The sequence below is a fragment of the Schistocerca nitens genome, chromosome 6 (genome assembly GCF_023898315.1).
Source record: "Schistocerca nitens isolate TAMUIC-IGC-003100 chromosome 6, iqSchNite1.1, whole genome shotgun sequence".
Taxonomy (NCBI): Eukaryota; Metazoa; Arthropoda; class Insecta; order Orthoptera; family Acrididae; genus Schistocerca; species Schistocerca nitens.
In genome coordinates, this window is record NC_064619.1 from 507725264 (window position 1) to 507745695 (window position 20432).

Sequence of the window (20432 nt, forward strand, 5' to 3'; positions counted from 1 at the left end):
TCATATTATCTGCCAGTTTTGATCTATGGATCCGAATGCTGGATTTGGGCAAAGAAAGATCTGAGCAGAATACAAGCAACAGAGCTGCGCTTTCTACGAGGGATCCTGATTAAGACGATAAGGGGCAAAATAAGGAATGAAACAATACGAAACAAACTAAAGATGAAACCCCTAAAAGAAACTAAGGAGAGAAATAGGCTCAAAAGTATTGGGCACATTGAAAGAATGGGACCAGAAATAATTCCAAGAAGGGCCCTAGAGTAGAATCTTGACGAAGAGCCGCTGGAAGACCATGAAGAACATGGGGAGGCCAGATGAAGGATGTTTTGAGCTCAAGAGGTCTTCAAAGTGAGGAGCTGCTGAATGACAGACTGTGGGAGAAAACAGAAACTTGGTGGAGGCTCTGTGGACGACCTGTATGAGCAAAGACGTTTCGGGAAGAAAAAAAAGGGAAAGAACTCTCCAGCACTCCAGAGAAAAATTTTCGTAGCACGAAAATGTTTGTCGTGAAACATAGAAGTAGATACACAAACTACAAGGACCCATAGCTTCGTGACATGAATCAAACTAGCCAGAATCATTATGCTTGCAACAAAGTTCCTCCTAAAAAGATGGAATAGTTACAGCACACCATAGCTGAGTGAGACTCAGTCCCTGTTACTGATATGGGCCTCATCAGGTCCACTAAACGAAGATAAAGTATTCAAAACACAATAATTTCCTACAGCACAGTGTTCTAGCAGTAGTGGACACTGTAATATCCTGATGAAGAGGCAGCAGAGGGATCGAAACGTCGATTATTTTAGAGGAAATGAGACGCGACCTAATAACCCAGAAGATTTTTAGCTTAAGTTTTCTATATATTTAAAATACTACTTTTATATTTTATCGAAGAACTTTTACACATCGATTAATACAGAAATGATAAGAATAATGGTCGTATGTGAATTCCTTCTCATAATGAGCCGTATGGTTGTGAGTGAATAGTGGTGATGATACAAATCTGACTAGTTACTGGACACTCCGGAAGGAAAACACGTACAGCTCCTGTTCGACAGATTTTTCAGCAGTGTCCTGGGTTAAATTCTTAACGATTTTGCTTTTTAGGGTTCCGTACCTGAATAGGTAAACAACCGAACCCTTATAAGATCACTTTTTTGTCCCTGTGTCTGTCTGACTACCCGAATGTTAAAAAACTTTTTCTCAGGAAATAGTAGACATACCAAGTTGATATCACGTACTAAGGATTATAATCCCTTGGCGGTGCATAAAACGTAAGTTTCTAAGTCAGTGCAGTCAAAAGATACGGCCATTTACGTCACATACTTTGATACTCGCAAACTCACTCATAAATCCTATACGGTACTTCCCATTGACCTAAACTCATGAAATATGGCGGAAAGGAAGGTTTCACTGTACAATATAGGAAAATGTTCGAAAGTTGTCAATCTGTAATTACACCACACGAAAAAATTTTGTTATTATTCGACAGTCTGTCTGTCTGACTGTTAAGACCCATATTTATCAGTAATTACAACAGGAAATGCGAAATGATACAAAAAATTTGAACGGAAACCTTAAGTTAAAACATTCTGGAAAGTGTTGGAATTCTCGGTACCGATATCTTGCCACTACCGATATCGATAACAGGCAAAAATCGTCGATTCGCGGACTGAGGGAACTGTTTACACTGGGATGCATTATTAAGTTTGCGGGGAACTCTCACACTGCGCCACTGGGCCAATTTTGTGTTAATGAACGTATTCACATGGACCCTAATATGGTTATTCGCATAGTGGTGCACCAACCCAGGTCTCCCCGTCCCATATATACACGCACCACTCACTCCTCCTCGAAACCTCCGCACATGTAGTGGCTCTGAGAAACCTGCAGTACAAGACTCCAATTTTTCCACTCCTGCCATGGTTCGTTGTTGAAGGTGATTCTAAATACATCGACACGCTCTTCTCCACGCAATTACCACAGGTACGTACACACGTGATGTGCGAACTGTTCCTCTGAGACACACACAACAGCTCAAGCCTATTCGTTCGTGTACATTATTTACGCCAGGGGTTGTTACCCACCGTGCGTGACTGGAGATCTGCCGATCTCGACTAGCGGCCAGGCCACCCCTAGTGCATGCATGTCGTCCGAAGGGGCTCGTTCAATATTCAAGTGTCCGCAAAGTCCGCACCGGACAGCCACCGCTTGCTGTGTCACAGCGAGCCGGCGAATCATGTATGCGCTGATGATCAGCGTCATTGACGGCCGGACGGTACGTCCTGCACGGTTCTCATAACTGTTGCTGCTCCCTGTGGCTTCGTACCGCCGGTGGTCGAGCAGCATCGTCCAGTTTGCACAGAGGATCGAAAGGCGCCACGATTATCGATGACTAGCCGGGCGACAGCCACTAGTGATGTGAAAAACCTCTTTCTCTTCCTTTATTCCTGGACCTTGGGAGTTTTCCGAATGACGACATTGTCACGTTTTGTCTCTAACTACTTGGGCGTACAAAAGGAAATTCCAAATTCGAAACTTATTTTGTAGCTGTGATGATTCTGTGCCTGTCATAACCGCGGCATTTACGGTCTATATGTTTCAGAATGGGCCGTGAACAAGATAATTTCAAAATACTGATCTTCACAGTCTGTAGAAGAAAGAAATGGAAGTGATTGACTTGTGGTACTACCGAAGAATGTTGAAAATTAACTGGGCGGAGTAGTACGATAGTGTGTGACGTCGCCCGTTGTGTGCATACCCCTAACTCCTAAGAAATTTACGCTATGTCGACATATTCGCCGCCAGTGATATTTGTGACTATTACTAGTCACAACGAAAAGTATGCGCGGTTTAGAGGGAAAAATAAACACTATAAATATTAATTTTCAGTGAGATTTAGTCTTTTCCGGACGCACTGCCAACGACGATGCAATTTTAATCGATATCCGCAGCAACGGTTTCTATTCCTTGGCAACAGTGATGTTGGCCTCCTCACATTATCCTGACATTACAAAGAAAATGGCCCTGAGCACTATGTGGCTTAACTTCTGAGGTCATCAGTCCCCTAGAACGTAGAACTACTTAAACCTAACTAACCTAAGGACATCACACACATCCATGCCCGAGGCAGGATTCGAACCTGCGACCGTAGCGGTCGCGCGGCTCCAGTCTGTAGCGCCTGGAACCGCTCGGCCACTAAGGCCGGCCTGAGATTACACTTGACGAAAGAAACAAATTGTCGAAGAAGTGCCGACAAAACCTTTGTAGTGTACTGGAATAACCCAACCTGAAAAAATTGTCAATTTCTTCTATTAATGAAAGTATTCACTTGCACCGAAATGTTGTTCAACTTCTCTCCCTCCGCCCCTTCCTCCCTCCGTCTCTCTCTCTCTCCCTCTCTCTATCTCTCTCTCTCTCTCTCTCTGTGTGTGTCTGTGTGTGTGTGTGTGTGTGTGTGTGTAGAGGCACAAATCTTTACCAGAAGAAGGGGCGGTGTACAGATCTGCCTCTGCATCGAGGAACAGTGAACTTGCTGCAGGAAGGAATAGTACGCGGAAAAATGGTTAGAACGACACAGGAATACGCAAAACAGTTTGCGAAAACTGTTGCATATGACACTTACGTAGAAATAAATAGATTAGAGAGGAAGATTAAAGTTTAGAGATTAATTTAAGGCAGGAAATAATGGTAATCTGGTGAGTTAAAAGAAAAAATGCTTCACGGATTACATAACGGACAAACACAGTTTGCCGTAAGTGCATAAACAAAGTTTCAAAATACGGATTAATTCGCGAGGAACTTGTATACCAAATTATTAACTTTATTCAGCTATGGTATGTGGTGAAGGTATAGAATGATGTCCTAAACCCGAAGTTCTTTTTCAACACCGGAGTGCTTTACTGAGTGCGGTATTGTCGGATGTGATGTCACCTTCCCTTCCTCCAACTTTGAAATGAATTCCCCAGTATTATTGAGGCAATATTTTAGCTTAAGGTGTATGGGAAACTTGTCCGAACATTCGTTCTATGATTTCATACAGCTAATAACGTGTGTGTGTGTGTGTATGTGTGTGTGTGTGTGTGTGTGTGTGTGTGTGTGTGTATGTGTGTCTGTGTGTGTGGCGCGCGCGCCATGGACTGTTGTCGCCAATTGCTCATCGCTTGGAGACTTGTTGACTGCTAGATAATGCCGCTTACAAAGGCTGAAGGATGAGCATCAACAAAAGTAGAACAAGTGTAAAGGAATGTAGTCGAATTAAACCAGGTGATGCTAATAGAATTAGACTGGCATATCAGACGCCAGAAGTAGTCTATGAGTTTTGCTCTTTGGATAGCAAACTACCTGACCATGGATGATGCAGAGACGATAGGAAGCAAGAAAAGCGATTCAGAGGAAGAGAAATTTTTTAATATCTAATATTAGATTTAAGTTGTACCAATTCTTTTCTGAAGGTATTGGCCTGTAATGTAGCCTTACACGGATGTGAAATGAGGACGATAATTTCAAACAATAAAAGAATAGAAGCTATTGAACCGTTGTGCTACTAAGGACTATTGAAAATTAGACGATACACAGAATAACTAATGGGGAGGTACTGAATCAAATTGGGAAAAAATTATCTACGGTATAAATAAGATGCAATGGGTTGATCTGACACATAATGAGGCACCACAGAATTGTCACTTTACAAATGGAAGAATGCAGCATTAATTTGAATTTATTGCTTATCGGTTCCACTTCAGAATAACTGTCATTAGTGCATACGTCATCCAGTGTGTTCACATAAAACATTTACTTGAATACATCTTTCAAATTTCCGTACATAGTCACACCTATAGACACACTGAGAAAATAATCAGCTTATCTGACAGAATACGAACATGAATATTTCAGATTTGAGACAAGTGTGATGTGACCATATTTTGTGATGAAACTTCCTGGCAGATTAAAATTATGTGCCGGACCGAGACTCGAACTCGGGACCTTTTGAGAAGAGCTTCTGTGAAGTTTGGAAGGTAGGAGACGAGGTACTGGCGGAATTGAAGCTATCAGGACGGGTCGTGAGTCGTGCTTGGGTAGCTCACATGGTAGAGCACTTGCCTGCGATAGGCAAAGGTCCCGAGATCGAGTCTCGGTCCGGCACACAGTTTTAATCTGCCAGGAAGTTTCATGTGTGCACACTCCGCTGCAGAGTAAAAATCTCGTATTCGGTGATGTATGCAATGATTATGGCTACTACCAGTATATAGTCGAAACCGAATTGCAATAAATTCAGATTATTCCCGACGGACCTCTGCATTCTTCAGTTCCTATATGCAACAGTCACCGCACACGGGAGTCATGTGGAGTCCAATATAAACCGTCAGTTTGGTAAAGGGAGAAAATGTGGGAGTTCAAGACTTGAATACAGTAAGCAGGTTCAAATGAACTGAAGCTGTAGTAGTTCGGCAGACTTACACACGATAAAGAAATGTGGAGAGCTGCAACAGATCAGTTTTGGTAATGGAGACAAAACAGCAACTAAAGTATAGTGGCGCAGAGTGAAGATTGCATAAGGTACTACATTCCTTCCTTGATCAGAGTCTAATTCGCTTATTTTTACTCCGAAGAGTCGCCTTTCGTTCTGTGCTGACAACGGTTTCTACGAAACAATTCGGTCTCCGAAATACATTCAGTTAGTGCAATGAATATTCATGGTAGATCCCCATGACGTATTCTCGCTCGCTGGTAAAGGGGGGGGGGGGGGAAGGAAGGGAGGGGGGCCACAAAATCAGGGACAAACAACATGAAATACAATATTGAACATAAACGCATTTGCTAGCAATGCCTGCAAGTTGCACTGTGGTGTCTGATTACGAACGTCATCTGTGCAATGTACTCAGTGCGTTGCAAGTGTCAGTCGTAGTTGTGAATGCACCAAGTCGGAGCTCAGTGCATTCGAAAGAGAGCAATTTTTTTTTTAATTGTGGTAAGGACTATGGGACCAAACTGCTGAGGTCGTCAGTCCATAGGCTTACGCACTTCTTAATCTAAGTTAAAAGAACAACACCCACACCCATGCCCGAGGGGGGACTCGAACCTCCGACGGGGGGAGCCGCGCGAGCCGTGACTAAACACCCCAGACCGCGCGGCTAGCCCGGGCGACGAAGGATAAATTGTTGTCGCTCTTATGGTGGGTGCTTTCGTAACCAAGGTACCAGAAGTGTTTGGTGTTTCAAGAAGCTTCGTATGGAAGATTCATACTGAATACAGGGAAAGCGGCAAAACATCATTCGATAAGTCACAGTGCTGACGAGAGTGTGTGTTGAGTGACGGACGGTCACTGTGGAGGATTGTGACAAGAAATAAAAGGACGACAGTTACCAAAGACACTGCAGTACTGAATGTCGTATTTGCGAACCCTGTTACCGCCAAAACAACACGAAAGGAGCTCGATAAGAAGGGAAAAGCAGAGAAAGCTGGAACTGCAAAGCTGCTCATCATTGATGCACCTGCACATTACGGGGAAACCGGGTACTTAAGCCATAAAACCTGGACTATGGAGCAATGGAGGAAAGTAATTTGGTCCGATAGTCTTGTTTCACACTGTTTCCAACTTTTGGCCGACTTTCCATCCCAAGAGCGAAACATAGCTCAGGTCCGGTAATGACTTGGGCAGCCATATCGTGGTATCCTACGGACCTGTTCGTTACTCTGGAAGGTCCCACTAACACGAAGAATTGTGAGACCATTTTGGGTGATCGGGAAATTCCCATGGTACAGTATTCTCAAATGGTTATGCTGTGTTCCAGTACGACAGGATTCTTGTCCACACAGTTCCCGTCTTCCATAACTAATTCTGTGAGCTTGAGGATGAATTGTCGTACTTCCCTTGGTCATCACAGTTATCATATTTTTGAGCCTTAGTGATCGCTCTACTATGGACCGAAGGGTGTATGTGATCCCTATCCACCTCCAAAATCGTTACCTGAACCGCCACTATCTTGCAGTAAAATGGTATGACATTCCCTTGAAAGCAGTACGGGGCTTGTGTTTATCCATTCTGGGGCGACTGGAAGCTGTTTCGAATCCCAACGATCTCCCTGCACCGCATTATGCGTGGTAATGTGTTGTGTTTTTGGTGTAACGGGATTTTTTCCCCACGCACTCTATGTCTACGCGCTATACAGCGGACCGGTGAATGTAAAGTATACTGAGCCAGTACGCTTTATGGAATAGAACTGTACTCCCCCCCCCCCCCCTACAAGTTAACCCATAATTTGTTTTCCATTAGCCAGAGCGGCAGATCACCGTAATACTATCTGTGCTATAACTTCCAGTATTTTCAGCAAAAAATAAATTGGTTTAGCGTTATCTGCCTGACTCGCGAATATCGTAATAAAATGTCCCATTACATCCAATAGCATTGCTCGTTTGAAGGTCCGTTCGCCTTATTTCTGTTCCGATACTGAAGCATCAATTTAAACAGCAAATATAATTTAAGAAGCAATTTTTGCTGCTTTTGACTCCCGTTCGAAATGCAGTTAACCAAGTAATTCGTGGTGCTTTGAAAAAAACATTCAAAATGTTTACTCGTCGCTGGAAGTTTTTGATGAATAGCGCAGATAAACTGATGCGATTACGCTTTTAATTATAGGAAAGGCCATATGACGTAAGGGCCACGTTTGTGGCGTGACCGGCAACGTGCCGGGCGCAGGTCGTTTGTGTATTAAACCCGTGCTTAACACACTCTTACCACGCCACCGCTGTATAACAAGCGTGCTTATACTTTTTCATCTCAGCATGTATGCGCGACTTGTGGTTCATAGAGGAGGCGAATCTGAATGGGATTAAGCAACGATCAACGTCACTGAAGAACAGCAACGGTTCGCGAAGAAAATCTGAAGACAATGCGTCTACTATCGCTTGGGTGTTAGTTTTTGATAAAGAATGACTCAGTACGCTGGAAGATTCCAGCTATTATTGGAGTGTGACGCCACGGAATACAGATATATATAGCAGACATACGATTGCGATAAGTTTTCAATGATATTTTATCAATGTTGGATCTTGTTGAACTCAGTGGCTGTTATTAAGTACTGTTGATGGACAGTTGTTGAGTTACGTACTGTTGACGGACAACGCAACTAGGCACAAATAACGCCCATCTGCAGATGGCTGTGTAACAGAGATCAGAAATGTGCTGTGTGTATTTACCTATAGCACGTCAACAGGTTCCTATGACGTCATTTCCGGACATGCCGTCTCCGTATGCTCAGGAGACTCGACTCGCCAGACTCTGCTGCCGCTCTTTTAACTGAAAAGTCACGAGTCTGTTGTGGGGTACAAGTGGTATATACCTATGCATAAATGTGAACTAGTACATGAATTCTCAGCTATAACTGAGGACTCGTGGCAATGGCGCTTCAAATGCAGCCGTTGTACAATTTTTACAATCCAATACAGCGGCTGATCGATTAGCAGTGAATACTGTTATTTATACACACACAACACACACATATATATATATATATATATATATATATATATATATATATATATATATATATATATATATATATAGGGTGAGTCACCTAACATTACCGCTGGATATATTTCGTAAACCACATCAAATACTGACGAATCGATTCCACAGACCGAACGTGAGGAGAGGGCCTAGTGTAATTGGTTAATACAAACCATAAAAAATGCACGGAAGTATATTTTTAACACAAACCTACGTTTTTTTAAATGGAACCCCGTTAGTTTTGTTAGCACATCTGAACATATAAACAAATACGTAATCAGTGCCGTTTGTTGCATTGTAAAATGTTAATTACATCCGGAGATATTGCAACCTAAAGTGACGCTTGAGTACCACTCCTCCGCTGTTCGATCGTGTGTATCGGAGAGCACCGAATTACGTAGGGATCCAAACGGAACGGTGATGGACCTTAGGAACAGAAGAGACTGGAACAGCACATTACGTCCACATGCTAACACCTTTTTATTGGTCTTTTTCACTGACGCACATATACATTACCATGAGGGGTGAGGTACACGTTCGACGGGCGTTTCATAGGACGCATAAATTGGCCAGCCCGTTCTCCTGATCTTACACCTCTGGACTTCTTTCTGTGGGTTACGTTAAAGGAGAATGTGTACCGTGATGTGCCTACAACCCCAGAGGATATGAAACAACATATTGTGGCAGCCTGCGCGACATTACACCAGATGTATTGCGGTGTGTACGACATTCATTACGCCAGAGATTGCAATTGTGTGCAACAAATGATGGCCACCACATTGAACATCTATTGGCCTGACATGTCGGGACACACTCTATTCCACTCCGTAATTGAAAACGGAAACCACGTGTGTACGTGTACCTCACCCCTCATGGTAATGTACATGTGCGTCAGTCAAAAAGACCAATAAAAAGGTGTTAGCATGTGGACGTAATGTTCTGTTCCAGTCTATTCTGCACCTAAGATAAATCACCGTTTCCTTTGGATCCCTGCGTAATTCGGTGCTCTACGATACACACGATCGAACAGCGGAGGAGTGTTACTCAAGCGTCAACTTTAGGTTACAATATCTCCGGATGTAATTAACATTATACAATGCAACAAACGGCACTGATTACATGTTTGTTTATATGTTCAGATGTGCTAACAAAACTATCGGGGTTCCATTTAAAAAAACGTAGGTTTGTGTTAAAAAACATACTTCCGTGCATTTTTTTATGGTTTATATTAACCAGTTACACTAGCCCCTCTCCTCACGTTCGGTCTGTGGAATCGATTCATCAGTATTTGATGCGGTTTACGAAATACATCCAGCGGTAATATTAGGTGACTCACCCTATATATATATATATATATATATATATATATATATATATATATATATATATAATGTGTGTGTGTACCTATTCTTGAATTATGTACATAGGTACATATGTACACCTATATGAATGTGTTTGTATGTAAGTATATGTGTAAAACGTTTTTGAAAACCACTGTAAATTTATTTTAAAATTTAATTTCTGTCCAGTTTCGTTAGAGGCCATCTTATTCCGAAAAACGGTGATACTGACGACGCAACCCACGACCAGCCTTTCACTGCTGTACGCTTCAGTGAGAGAGAAGTAATCAGTTATTTGTGGGTATCTGCGTTGTCCATCAACACTACTGACTCCTTGATACCTTGATGATTTATCTTTTTAGTCATATTTACAGTTATTTGTGGGTATCTGCGTTGTCCATAAACACTACTGACTCCTTGATACCTTGATGATTTATCTTTTTAGTCATATTTACTCCAAATTTGCACATCAGTCCCCAGAAATCTGACATTTGATGCTTAAATAGAATCACGAAAACCGGTATTCTTCTAATCTCGGGATGATTCAGAGTAGCTACATACGAACTGCCTCGGTGCCTCCGATCTATGATCAGCGATGACTTCATACGGTGATATTCAATACTTTCAATATAGTCATCTAGGTGGATGACAAACCTAAGTGCCTTCATTCTTAAAAACCATTGTCTTGGCATCTTAGTGCGGCTAGGTGTTAGGATTTGAACTTTGTCCTGACTCAGTGGCAAGTTTCTCAAAAATTTATGAAGTCTACGTATCAATAGACGGGAACTTTAATGCAATGTATTGTAATGCACTCACAGTAAGTGTTGTATGCTACAACAATCACAAAAGAATCCAGATTTATTTGTGTACTTAGCAAATATATTCAATCACAGGTGGTCATCTTCAACAGAGATTCATTTAAGTTTGCAATCATTTTGTCCTTAACACAGGAAATAAAAAGACTTTCACCTATCGTTTTTCTTGCTCTCCAAGTCACTTTATTTCCTTCGTTATCTTAAAGCTTGTCACAGCATAAATAGACAAATCTAGGAGGAAATGCAGTCACGTGATTATACATTACGTTGAATAGGGCGACACTGTTCTGTGATCAGTGTGGCTTTTTCTTACACTACGTCTTTCACGTTAAGGAGAACAAGTCATCAAGTCATCGAAGTGTTGCTAACTTTAGAGTTTCATCGCACATTGGGCTGCTTCTGTATCAGTCTTCAAATCCACCTTTTACGCACTGCCCGCATCTGGATTTCACATTAGCGGTTCATTGATTTCGTACAACAAATATCGGTTAATTAATTCTCAGTATTCGTAAATACAACATACACGCCTTTATGTGCAAAACACGAGTGCTTCATTCAGCAATGGTCAGATCGGTGTTGCTTATAGTGAAACATATTCATTTTACTCCCATTTAATGCTCTACATCCGTCGCTACACCGAGTTGCAAAAGAAGTGTGCGGCTTACGTCATACAGGAATGTCTCATTATTTCAGCTGTGGTCAACAGAACGCTACAGAATACCCCCACATCGAAACTTTGTCACGTTATGAAATGAGCGCTGTCCCTTTACGTAACCTAAAGCTTGTAACAGACGAGCTTATGTAACGACGTTCGTGCAATACACGCTGCGCTCTGCCCCCGTATTCAGCGTGTAATCGATGTGGTCATCTGATGTGAGATCGTAAATCTTTCAGCGGCTTGTTTCCTTTAAATTTGATGTGTTGAAATAATACATATAGGACTGAAATTGCTACCCTCAACAAAATGGTTCAAATGGCTCTGAGCACTATGGGACTTAACATCTGTGGTCATCAGTCCCCTAGAACTTAGAACTACTTAAACCTAAGGACATCACACACATCCATGCCCGTGGCAGGATTCGAACCTGCGACCGTAGCAGTCGCGCGGTTCCGGACTGCGCGCCTAGAACCGCTAGACCACCGCGGCCGGTTACCCTCAACAGGTACCTACCTTTTTCTTTTGTTTTTTTTCCTAAGTAATTCGTGTTTTAGTATCGGTCTTTTGCTACGCAACGAAATGGATGTTGCTGTGAAATTCTTGACAGATTAAAATTGCACGCTGAAGCTGAGCTCGAACGAGTTTTAATCTAACTTCACGGCAGCGCACACTCCTCTGTCGACTGAAGGATTTGTTCTCTAAACAATACTGCGGGTCAGACACCTCAGTGGACAGTCACTGCAAGACTCCTTGCACAATTTGAAAAAAAGGCCAAATGGCGACCCCTACGAATACGATACATGCTTCCAGTCAGTTGCTGTCCTGTTTGTTTGGCCAACTGAAGACGAGGAGCTTGAATAGCTGTAGTGAGCAGTGGGCAATGGCCAGGTATCGACAGCATACAGAGTCCTTCGCAATGTTCGCTAGGAAATCGAAGAAGATGGAACTGCATTCACTTACCGTGCATCTCATATCGTTAAAGCGTCATTTGTCCGCTTGATACTAGTTACATACAATCAGCGGTCCAAAATGATCAGAGCTCTGTTACAGTGTGCGTACAAAAAAATTATACTACGTGGTTATAATTAAAATGCGGCTATTCACAGAGGTCCTGTGTGGGCCGTAATTATCTTACGGCAGCGAAACTTCGTAGATATTCTAATGAGTTAATGCGGAATAGATTTACGCTGGGAAAAGTGCGTACCTGGCGCGTGTATACAAGAATGACATGTGGAAATGTTTCTATATGTAATGAGTTGGGAACGGAACGTGGGAAGAAAAGCTCAAACAAGTGGGAAGAACGTAATATTGTTTTTATTATAAGCTGACGCTTACACAGTTTGTTCAGTATGAGCACCCGAGACGCCGGCGAGATGCAGTTTCCGTAAAACGACACGATCAACAGCTGCTCGCAGAAGTCCCTGTGGAAAATGAGCAACGTATTCCTGTATACTGCCCTTTATGTAAGGCAGAGGCCGTATGTGTCCCTGGTAAGTGAGTTCTTTTCGATAAAGCTAGGGCAAAAGGTCACATGGATTCAGATCAGGTGATCATGCAGGCTTGATCTTGAAAACCTCTTGAGATAACACGTTCGTGGAAATTTGCATTAAGCAGATCATTCACTGCGGGAGCGACGTAAGGCTTGCCCCATCTCCCATGAAAACGGTGGTTTCGACTCAGTTACGCTCTTCCAAAGCAGTAATCACGCGCTACACGAAGAGGTCTCGATAACGTACAGACATTTTTGTACATCTCTCAGTCCTCTGGGTGTATTCTCTGCTAAGAAAAATGGACCGAGAATAAACATGCTTGAGAATCCATACAACACATAGGGTGAATGCAGTGGCTCTTAGTGCACAAAATGCGTTTAATAGTACCATAAATTCGGCAGTTCTGTTTATTCATTGCATCCTGCAATGTAAAATGTAACTCGTAACTCCACAGAATATGCCCGGCCACATGTCATGAATTTCGATCATTGCAAGAAACCGAAGAGCAAATTCAGAACGTTGCTCTGGATCATTACGTTTCAGTTGTTGCACCGTCAGCATGTTGTATCAATACCAGTGTAAAATAGACAGAAAAACGTTCCGTATTGTTGATGATGGGACGGACAATTCTCATGCACTGCACGAACACTAGCACCACCCGGGGCTCGCACTGTATGGTCAGTTACAGCAACAACAGTCTCGTAAATACCTTCTACTGTGATCGGACGCCTTCGTCTACCAAATGGCATTTCAAGGTTACCCGTGTTTTCGGAATACATTACCATCTTCTTTAAACCATTTAATGAGTTGGCGCCTCTCTTCAGACGTATCAGTCAGGGATACCCTCTCAATGTATCACTGTAGTTGCTGCCATTCACATAAAACGATTTCACCAACAGCGCACGGTCTTCCTTCTCTATAGCCGCACTGCTCACAAATCTTAAGGCTTTTTAAGTGACAGTGTGGATGTCGTACCAGTTGTCGTACCAGCAGACAAACAGTGTACAGCGCCAGAATTGCACCTGTTGGTTACAAACGGAACTAATTTGTTTTCCAGCGTTAGTCAGTTCCACATTAACGCTTTAGGACAACTTCCAAGTTTCGGTGCCATACGATAATATTATGGCCCGCACTGGACCTCCACGAGCACCTGAACTTTAGTTATAACCACCTGGTCTTAATGATTTTTAGGCTAGCATTATGTGCTACAGTTAGGCAATGAGGCAATATTTTTTTGTCGGATGTGTTTCATCCCATTTAAATTTCCGGCTTCACCGTACGCAAGCAAACTGAGAATATGGCGCCATAGTCAGTCCCTGTTGTCATTACACCACATACGATTTTCGTGTTACTGCAAACGTTGTGACGGTGGTGCTCCGCTGACGCACTGCACTGTCCACTTAGAAGAGGGCATCTTCCGCGAGGCAGAAGAAAGCCCGCCAACGAGTATTTGGAACGTTTACCAGGCCATTGGCTTCTGTAGAGCTCAACGGTCAGAGTTGTGTGCGTAGGCTTACTGTAAAGCTGGATATTTGAAAATGATCTGATTTTCAAACTAATTTTACATCCAAGTGATACATTTCCAGATGTGATCACCTCATCGAAACCTTATCTATTTAGTGCCCTTTACAGTTCCTGGGTGCTTGTAATAGGAATTGAGGAACACCGTGTATATTTTATCAACTGCTGTCGATAATGTTTGACATCTGTTGTGTAGAGTTGACGAAGCTGTTTTTCTACCTGTTGCACTAAGCACGGTTTGCAGTCGAGGACACGACACACACACACACACACACACACACACACACACACACTCTTCCATAATGTTTACTTGTTTATATTACGAAGTGTTGTCAGTTGTGGGATATGATCAAAGGCTACACAGAGTGATTCAGCTGCCCCTACCGATTCGTTTTATGCAACGTCCTATGACAGAACAATGTCGTTGGCCAGATTGATCTGGAGATGTGAAGCACATCGTCAAAATGTTGCAGAATGAATGGTGAACTATACGAACCTATTGTACAAATTTTCCTTATGGAACTACTTCATCACATCAATGCGTGTCATATACAAATCTTTTCACTGGGTTATAAACTGGAAAAATTGTTACTTCCACACTTCCCATTCAGCTGTCTCAAGTTAATTTCGTTGTTTCTTACGGTGATAAACACATTACAAGGCAAAGTTTCTGAACCATTTGTTGTGTCTAGCTCATACAGCATAGACACAATGAGGTAGCTAGGTGCACGCTAAACTAACGCAGACGGGCTTGAAGTACTGGAACAGGAGACTTATTAATGCACTAAAGAAAAGTACGTAGTTTTATAATACTTATCTTTAATTCTCTTGTTGGAATACATCTCTCTTGAATATTAGTACGCTATAAGCACTGATACAAATGGCGCCTTGCTAGGTCGTAGCTATGTACTAAGCTGAAGGCTATTCTATCTGTCTCTCGGCAAATGAGAGGAAAACTTGGTAGGTCTAGTCGCAAGCAATGTCGTCCGTACAACTGGGGCGAGGTCTAGTCCGTGTCTTGTGACCTGCCATGTGGTGGCGCTAGGTTTGCGATTACACAGTGGCGACACGCGGGTCCGACATGTACTACAGGACCGCGGCCGATTTAAGTTACCACCTAGCAAGTGTGGTGTCTAGCGGTGACACCACACCATTTACGAAAGATTAAGTACTAAACAGAATAAACTTACAGAGACATCACAAATTATATGACTTCACTGCTAATTACACAAAGAAAGATTGAAAATTCTTTGGTAAGTACGGCAGAAGTACGGTATATCTTGGTCCACAAATACCGTGTAACTCATGGCCAAACTCGACTTCGTTTGCTAACATTTACCCAAAACACTTGAGAGGTAACTTATATCGATTACATGGCTGTCACCAGTCTGGATGCCATTCCTAACAAAGACGTAGTATGGGTTGCACAAAACGTCATCAGTGGGGCAGCTCAATCTCCCTGTGTGTGTATGTATGTGTGTGTGTGTGTGTGTGTGTGTGTGTGTGTGTGTGTGTGTGTGTGTGTGTGTGTGATCATGAGATAGAGAGAGAGAGAGAGTACTTCTTTTTTCTTCAGATCATTGCATGACTAGGAGAGGACGTTTAGCATTGTCCTGAGGTAACAATCAATACATAACATAGTCTAAGTGGATTTCCTTTTGTCCACAGGAAATTACGTGTTGGTATGGAAACGTGGCATCGCCGTGTTGACAGCGGGAGCAACCAAAGTGTCTCCGGACGAGCGAATCCGCCTGGTGGACGGCTACAACCTGGAGATACGCGACGTACAGACCCAGGACGCGGGGGACTACGTGTGCCAGATCGGCACGCTCGAGCCTCGCGAAATCACGCACACTGTAGAGATACTTGGTGAGTACCCCCCCAGAGCGGGATACAGCTCTCTGATCCCTTCAGTTGTGACTCTGTGCAAACAAGTGTTAGTTGATTACATTCCTTGGGCAAAGACAGATTACCGATCTTGAGGTCATCTCGTTAATTCGATACTCTTGTTTGTCGTAACAGTCGCAGGCATCGACTTCAGGGGACACAGCGACCGTTGTAATTAACGTTCAGGAAAACCGCCACAGTTTGTGTGTTGTTTGATTTAAATGACTAGTTTCATTCGTCAAAGGTGAGTATCATCAGGTGGCATCCCCTAGTTATAACACGGGGATTCACTGTCGAATCAACTCGTGAAGAGCAATGTTCTGTGCGACGTATAATGGGTTGTATGTCTTCGCTCGTAAGTCACTAAGGCAGGAAGGTCATTTTTAATCGTTGACGATTATGGGATGTTTTTCTCACTTGTCTAGTATGAAAGTGTTTAAATATTTAAATGACAGACGCACATTTGTACCCACACAGGGCGACGGATTAAAATTACAATAGAAGTAGCGCTTGAAAATTGCGCGTCGTCGAAACGAGCTGGTAGTGTAATACATTGCCTGACTAAAGTGAAGCACCCAGAAGACATGGTCGTTTGTCAGCGAAGCTTCTTATGGATACACATCATCGGCGGGTACGTGAATGATGACCGTCGCAGTTCTCTGCGACAGATAGAAAGACCGTCACAGTGCATTACTGTTGTTTGGATTTATTTTTTTCCTTGGGCTTGTTAGTGTATATACGAGGCTTGAACGTCGTCAGAAGTCGATTGACAACTGTGAAGGACAAGGAGATGCGTACCAGTGTGAGACAGCGTTATCAACGCTTGACAGAAATTCGATTGGACCTTATTGTCGCGTTCCGGTCGACCACTTCTGACCACCGCAAGGGAGGAACATCGTATTGAGCACGAAGTACATCCTAACCCCTTCACAAGTAAGCCTACCAAATGAGTACAAATAACGGGCTCCCAATAACATTTTTTGTCATCTTGCCCCGTAGGCCGGAGATTAACAGCAGCCCTACTACCGAATTGCCGTCCGATGCCTAGGCTACCGTTATCAGCACAGCACTAGCGACGGTCGAGGAGTGATGGAGCGAATGGGAAGCATTGACTGTCGATTAACAGCATCGCATTCAGAGAAGAATCGCGATTCTACACTACTGCGCATGAGCAGTGTCGGCGATAAGGCGGCCACACTGAGAGATGTCTCATTCTTCCATTTTTGGAGAGGCGCAACGGCGTCATGGTGTGGAGAGACATCGGGTATCACTTGAGCGCCCGGCTGATATGGTTCAAATGGCTCTGAGCACTATGGGACTCAACATCTTAGGTCATAAGTCCCCTAGAACTTAGAACTACTTAAACCTAACTAACCTAAGGACATCACACACACCCATACCCGAGGCAGGATTCGAACCTGCGACCGTAGCAGCCCCGCGGTTCCATACTGCAGCGCCAGAACCGCACGGCCACCGCGGCCGGCGCACGGCGGATAGTACTGAGGGCAAAGCGGTACGACACGGACATCGAGCGCTCTCATGTGTTTCCTCTTACGTGACAGTCTCGTGGTGCCACTTTTCAGCAGAACAACGCTTGTCATCACATGGCACGTGTCTCTGTGAATTGTCAGCGTGATGTCAAGGTACTCCATTGGCCAACTATATCCTCAGATCTGCCACCAATAGAGCATTTTCGGGATCAACTCAAAAGTCAACCCAGTCCTAGTACCTCTACCCAAGATACCAACGACCAGTTAAAAATGTTGATGGCTAACTTTGGAATCCGAATGAAACAACTTAACACGTTAGACTCCTAAGATACCACTAGGCACCTTGATGGTTTATGTGTGCATGAAGTCCTGTTTACCTTCGACATCTTGTCGTAAGGGTCTTAAATAATCGCACAGGGAATCCATCAAAATTTGGGGGATAATGAACTCGATTCCAGTTTATCAATAATAAGACAACCGATACCGGAATAAATAGTCTAGAACATTTCAGTACATGAATAACAGGTATTTTGTGTTACTTCTGAGTAATAATACGCTTACTGCAATCAAGAGGAAGCAGGAAGCACGATGTCTGCTACTAAACTAAATATTGAAACCCATCAGTGAAGCAACGCAATTGACAGCACTTGCACATGTTTGTCGAACGATGAAAGATGTGTGTAATTGTGCTCAACTTTTAGCTTACCACGCAGATATCCTGCTTCATCTTTGCTGCTAGTAAATAGTAGCATGTAATGTAACATACTTATATGTAGAGGTGCTCTCAGTTGTTTCATTTCAAGATATTTTGGCCAAAACGTTAGGCATGCAATGAGTAGCAACGAGGGTGGTTCCCATTTGGTTATAGAGGAGCAATGAAAACGTCGACTGAATGTTTCCAAGTAACTCCTAGAACCCTTAGCAAAAAGACGATGACGAAATATCTGGGCAAAAGATCATCTCAGAAGACGTTGGGGTTTCAGCTACGGGGTTGAGTAAGCTTTTACGAGAATCTACGCGAAGTTGAGTTGTCTATGGAACTGTTAAGGCAACAGCAGTGAGGAATCGTTCGACAGTTTTATTTCTGAGACATCGGATCCAGGTCTTCAAGAGAAAATTCTCAATACAAGCACTACAGAAGTGTATTAAAGATGGTCGAAGGAAACAAAGTTGAACGAAATGGATGAATAAGGAGTAATGCAGGAAAAGCCGTAGGAGTACCACATGGTAGGTATACTAAAGAAAAAAAAATTTGCCTGCAAAACTGAATTATAACGAAGAAATTCTAATTAAATAGTGCGTTTGGAGCATTGAACAAAGAGAAACTGCAGTGCAGACTCTAGAGTTTCCAAATATCTGCCAATACTTCCTATCTAATTTTCGGACTGTATGCTGTATGACATAAATAACGTGAAAGAGAACCGAGGTTAAATATACTAGACCGTATCGAATAGCTTCTCGCTCTTCTCAATTCTTCTACTTTTCATTACTTTCGTCTTCCTTAATTTTAATCTCAGTCCTTATTATGTATCCATTAGGCTGTTCATTCCATTCAGCAGATCATACAATTTTTCTTGATCTTCACTCAGGATAGCGATGTCATCAGCGGATCGTATCATTGATATCCTTTCACCTTGAATTCTAATTGCATTCTTGAACCTTTCTTTTATTTCCATCATTGCTACTTTGATGTACAGATTGAACAGTAGGGGCGAAAGACTACATCACTGTCTTACACCGTTTTTAATCCGATCACATCGTTCATGGTCGGCCACTCTTATTATTCTCTCTTGGCTCTTGTACATATTGTATATGATAGATCTCTCCCTTACTCCTGTTTTCCTCAGCATCTCGAACATCTTGCACCATGTTACACTGTCGAATGCTTTTTCCAGGCCGACAAAGCCTATAAAGGTGCCTTGGTTTTTCTTTAGTCTTACTTCCGTTATCAACCGCAACGTCAGAATTGCCTCTCTGGTGACTTTACCTTTGCTTAGCAGAATTGTAGAGCGTAATAGCAGCAGCAATATGTACCACAGATGATTAAGGATGTAAGGTAGAGCATCTATTTAGGGGGTAAAATTGGAAGAAATCGCATAGAAAGAAGTGTCAGCTGGCAGAAATAAATTGTTGTTGTAAAGTATAACAGTAAATCATGGCATGTCCATTGCAGAACGAGGCTGGTAGCCTGATAGCTTCCTGTGCAGTCCGGTCTGCGTTGTATACTGATGGAATTGCTGTGTTACCGCTAATATATCGGCAATATGGAAACGGGAAATGATTTGTATTTCCTATATCTGCAACTGATAGGTTTTATCCGCCCTTTATCATTCTCGAAAATTAGATATAAATCGAGCACCACTCCCTTGTGGAAAATAGTAATGAATTTATTATCAAGTCCCGTCACAATTTGTGGTCGTTTTCTCGTTTAACGCACTGAAGTAGTTATTGAAACATAACTGAAAACGACGGTTGGATGGGACAGAAATATGAATTCGACAGACCTGCCGCCGACTACTTCGGCAGTCATTACTCTTTTTCCTCCGATGCTGCGTTTAATATAAATATGATATTTCGTACTGTAAATGGGATCAACATTGTCAGGGATTCTATACACGAGATTGACTGTGGAAACATAAATTGGCGAAGATATGCGTATATATGAAGCGCGACTACGTATTAAACTCAGCTCACCTAATGACCGTACAGAAGCCCTCATCAA

General features: G+C 42.8%; 1 protein-coding gene across 2 annotated transcripts in view; it reads left to right on the forward strand.

The window, feature by feature from the left end:
- Positions 1-20432, forward strand: part of LOC126263133 (limbic system-associated membrane protein) — a 981107-nt gene that overhangs the window by 116271 nt on the left and 844404 nt on the right. For both annotated transcript variants that reach the window (XM_049960157.1, XM_049960158.1), the window contains exon 2: positions 16002-16202. In XM_049960157.1, the coding sequence (XP_049816114.1) occupies positions 16002-16202 (201 nt within the window). The remainder of the gene's footprint in view (positions 1-16001; positions 16203-20432) is intronic.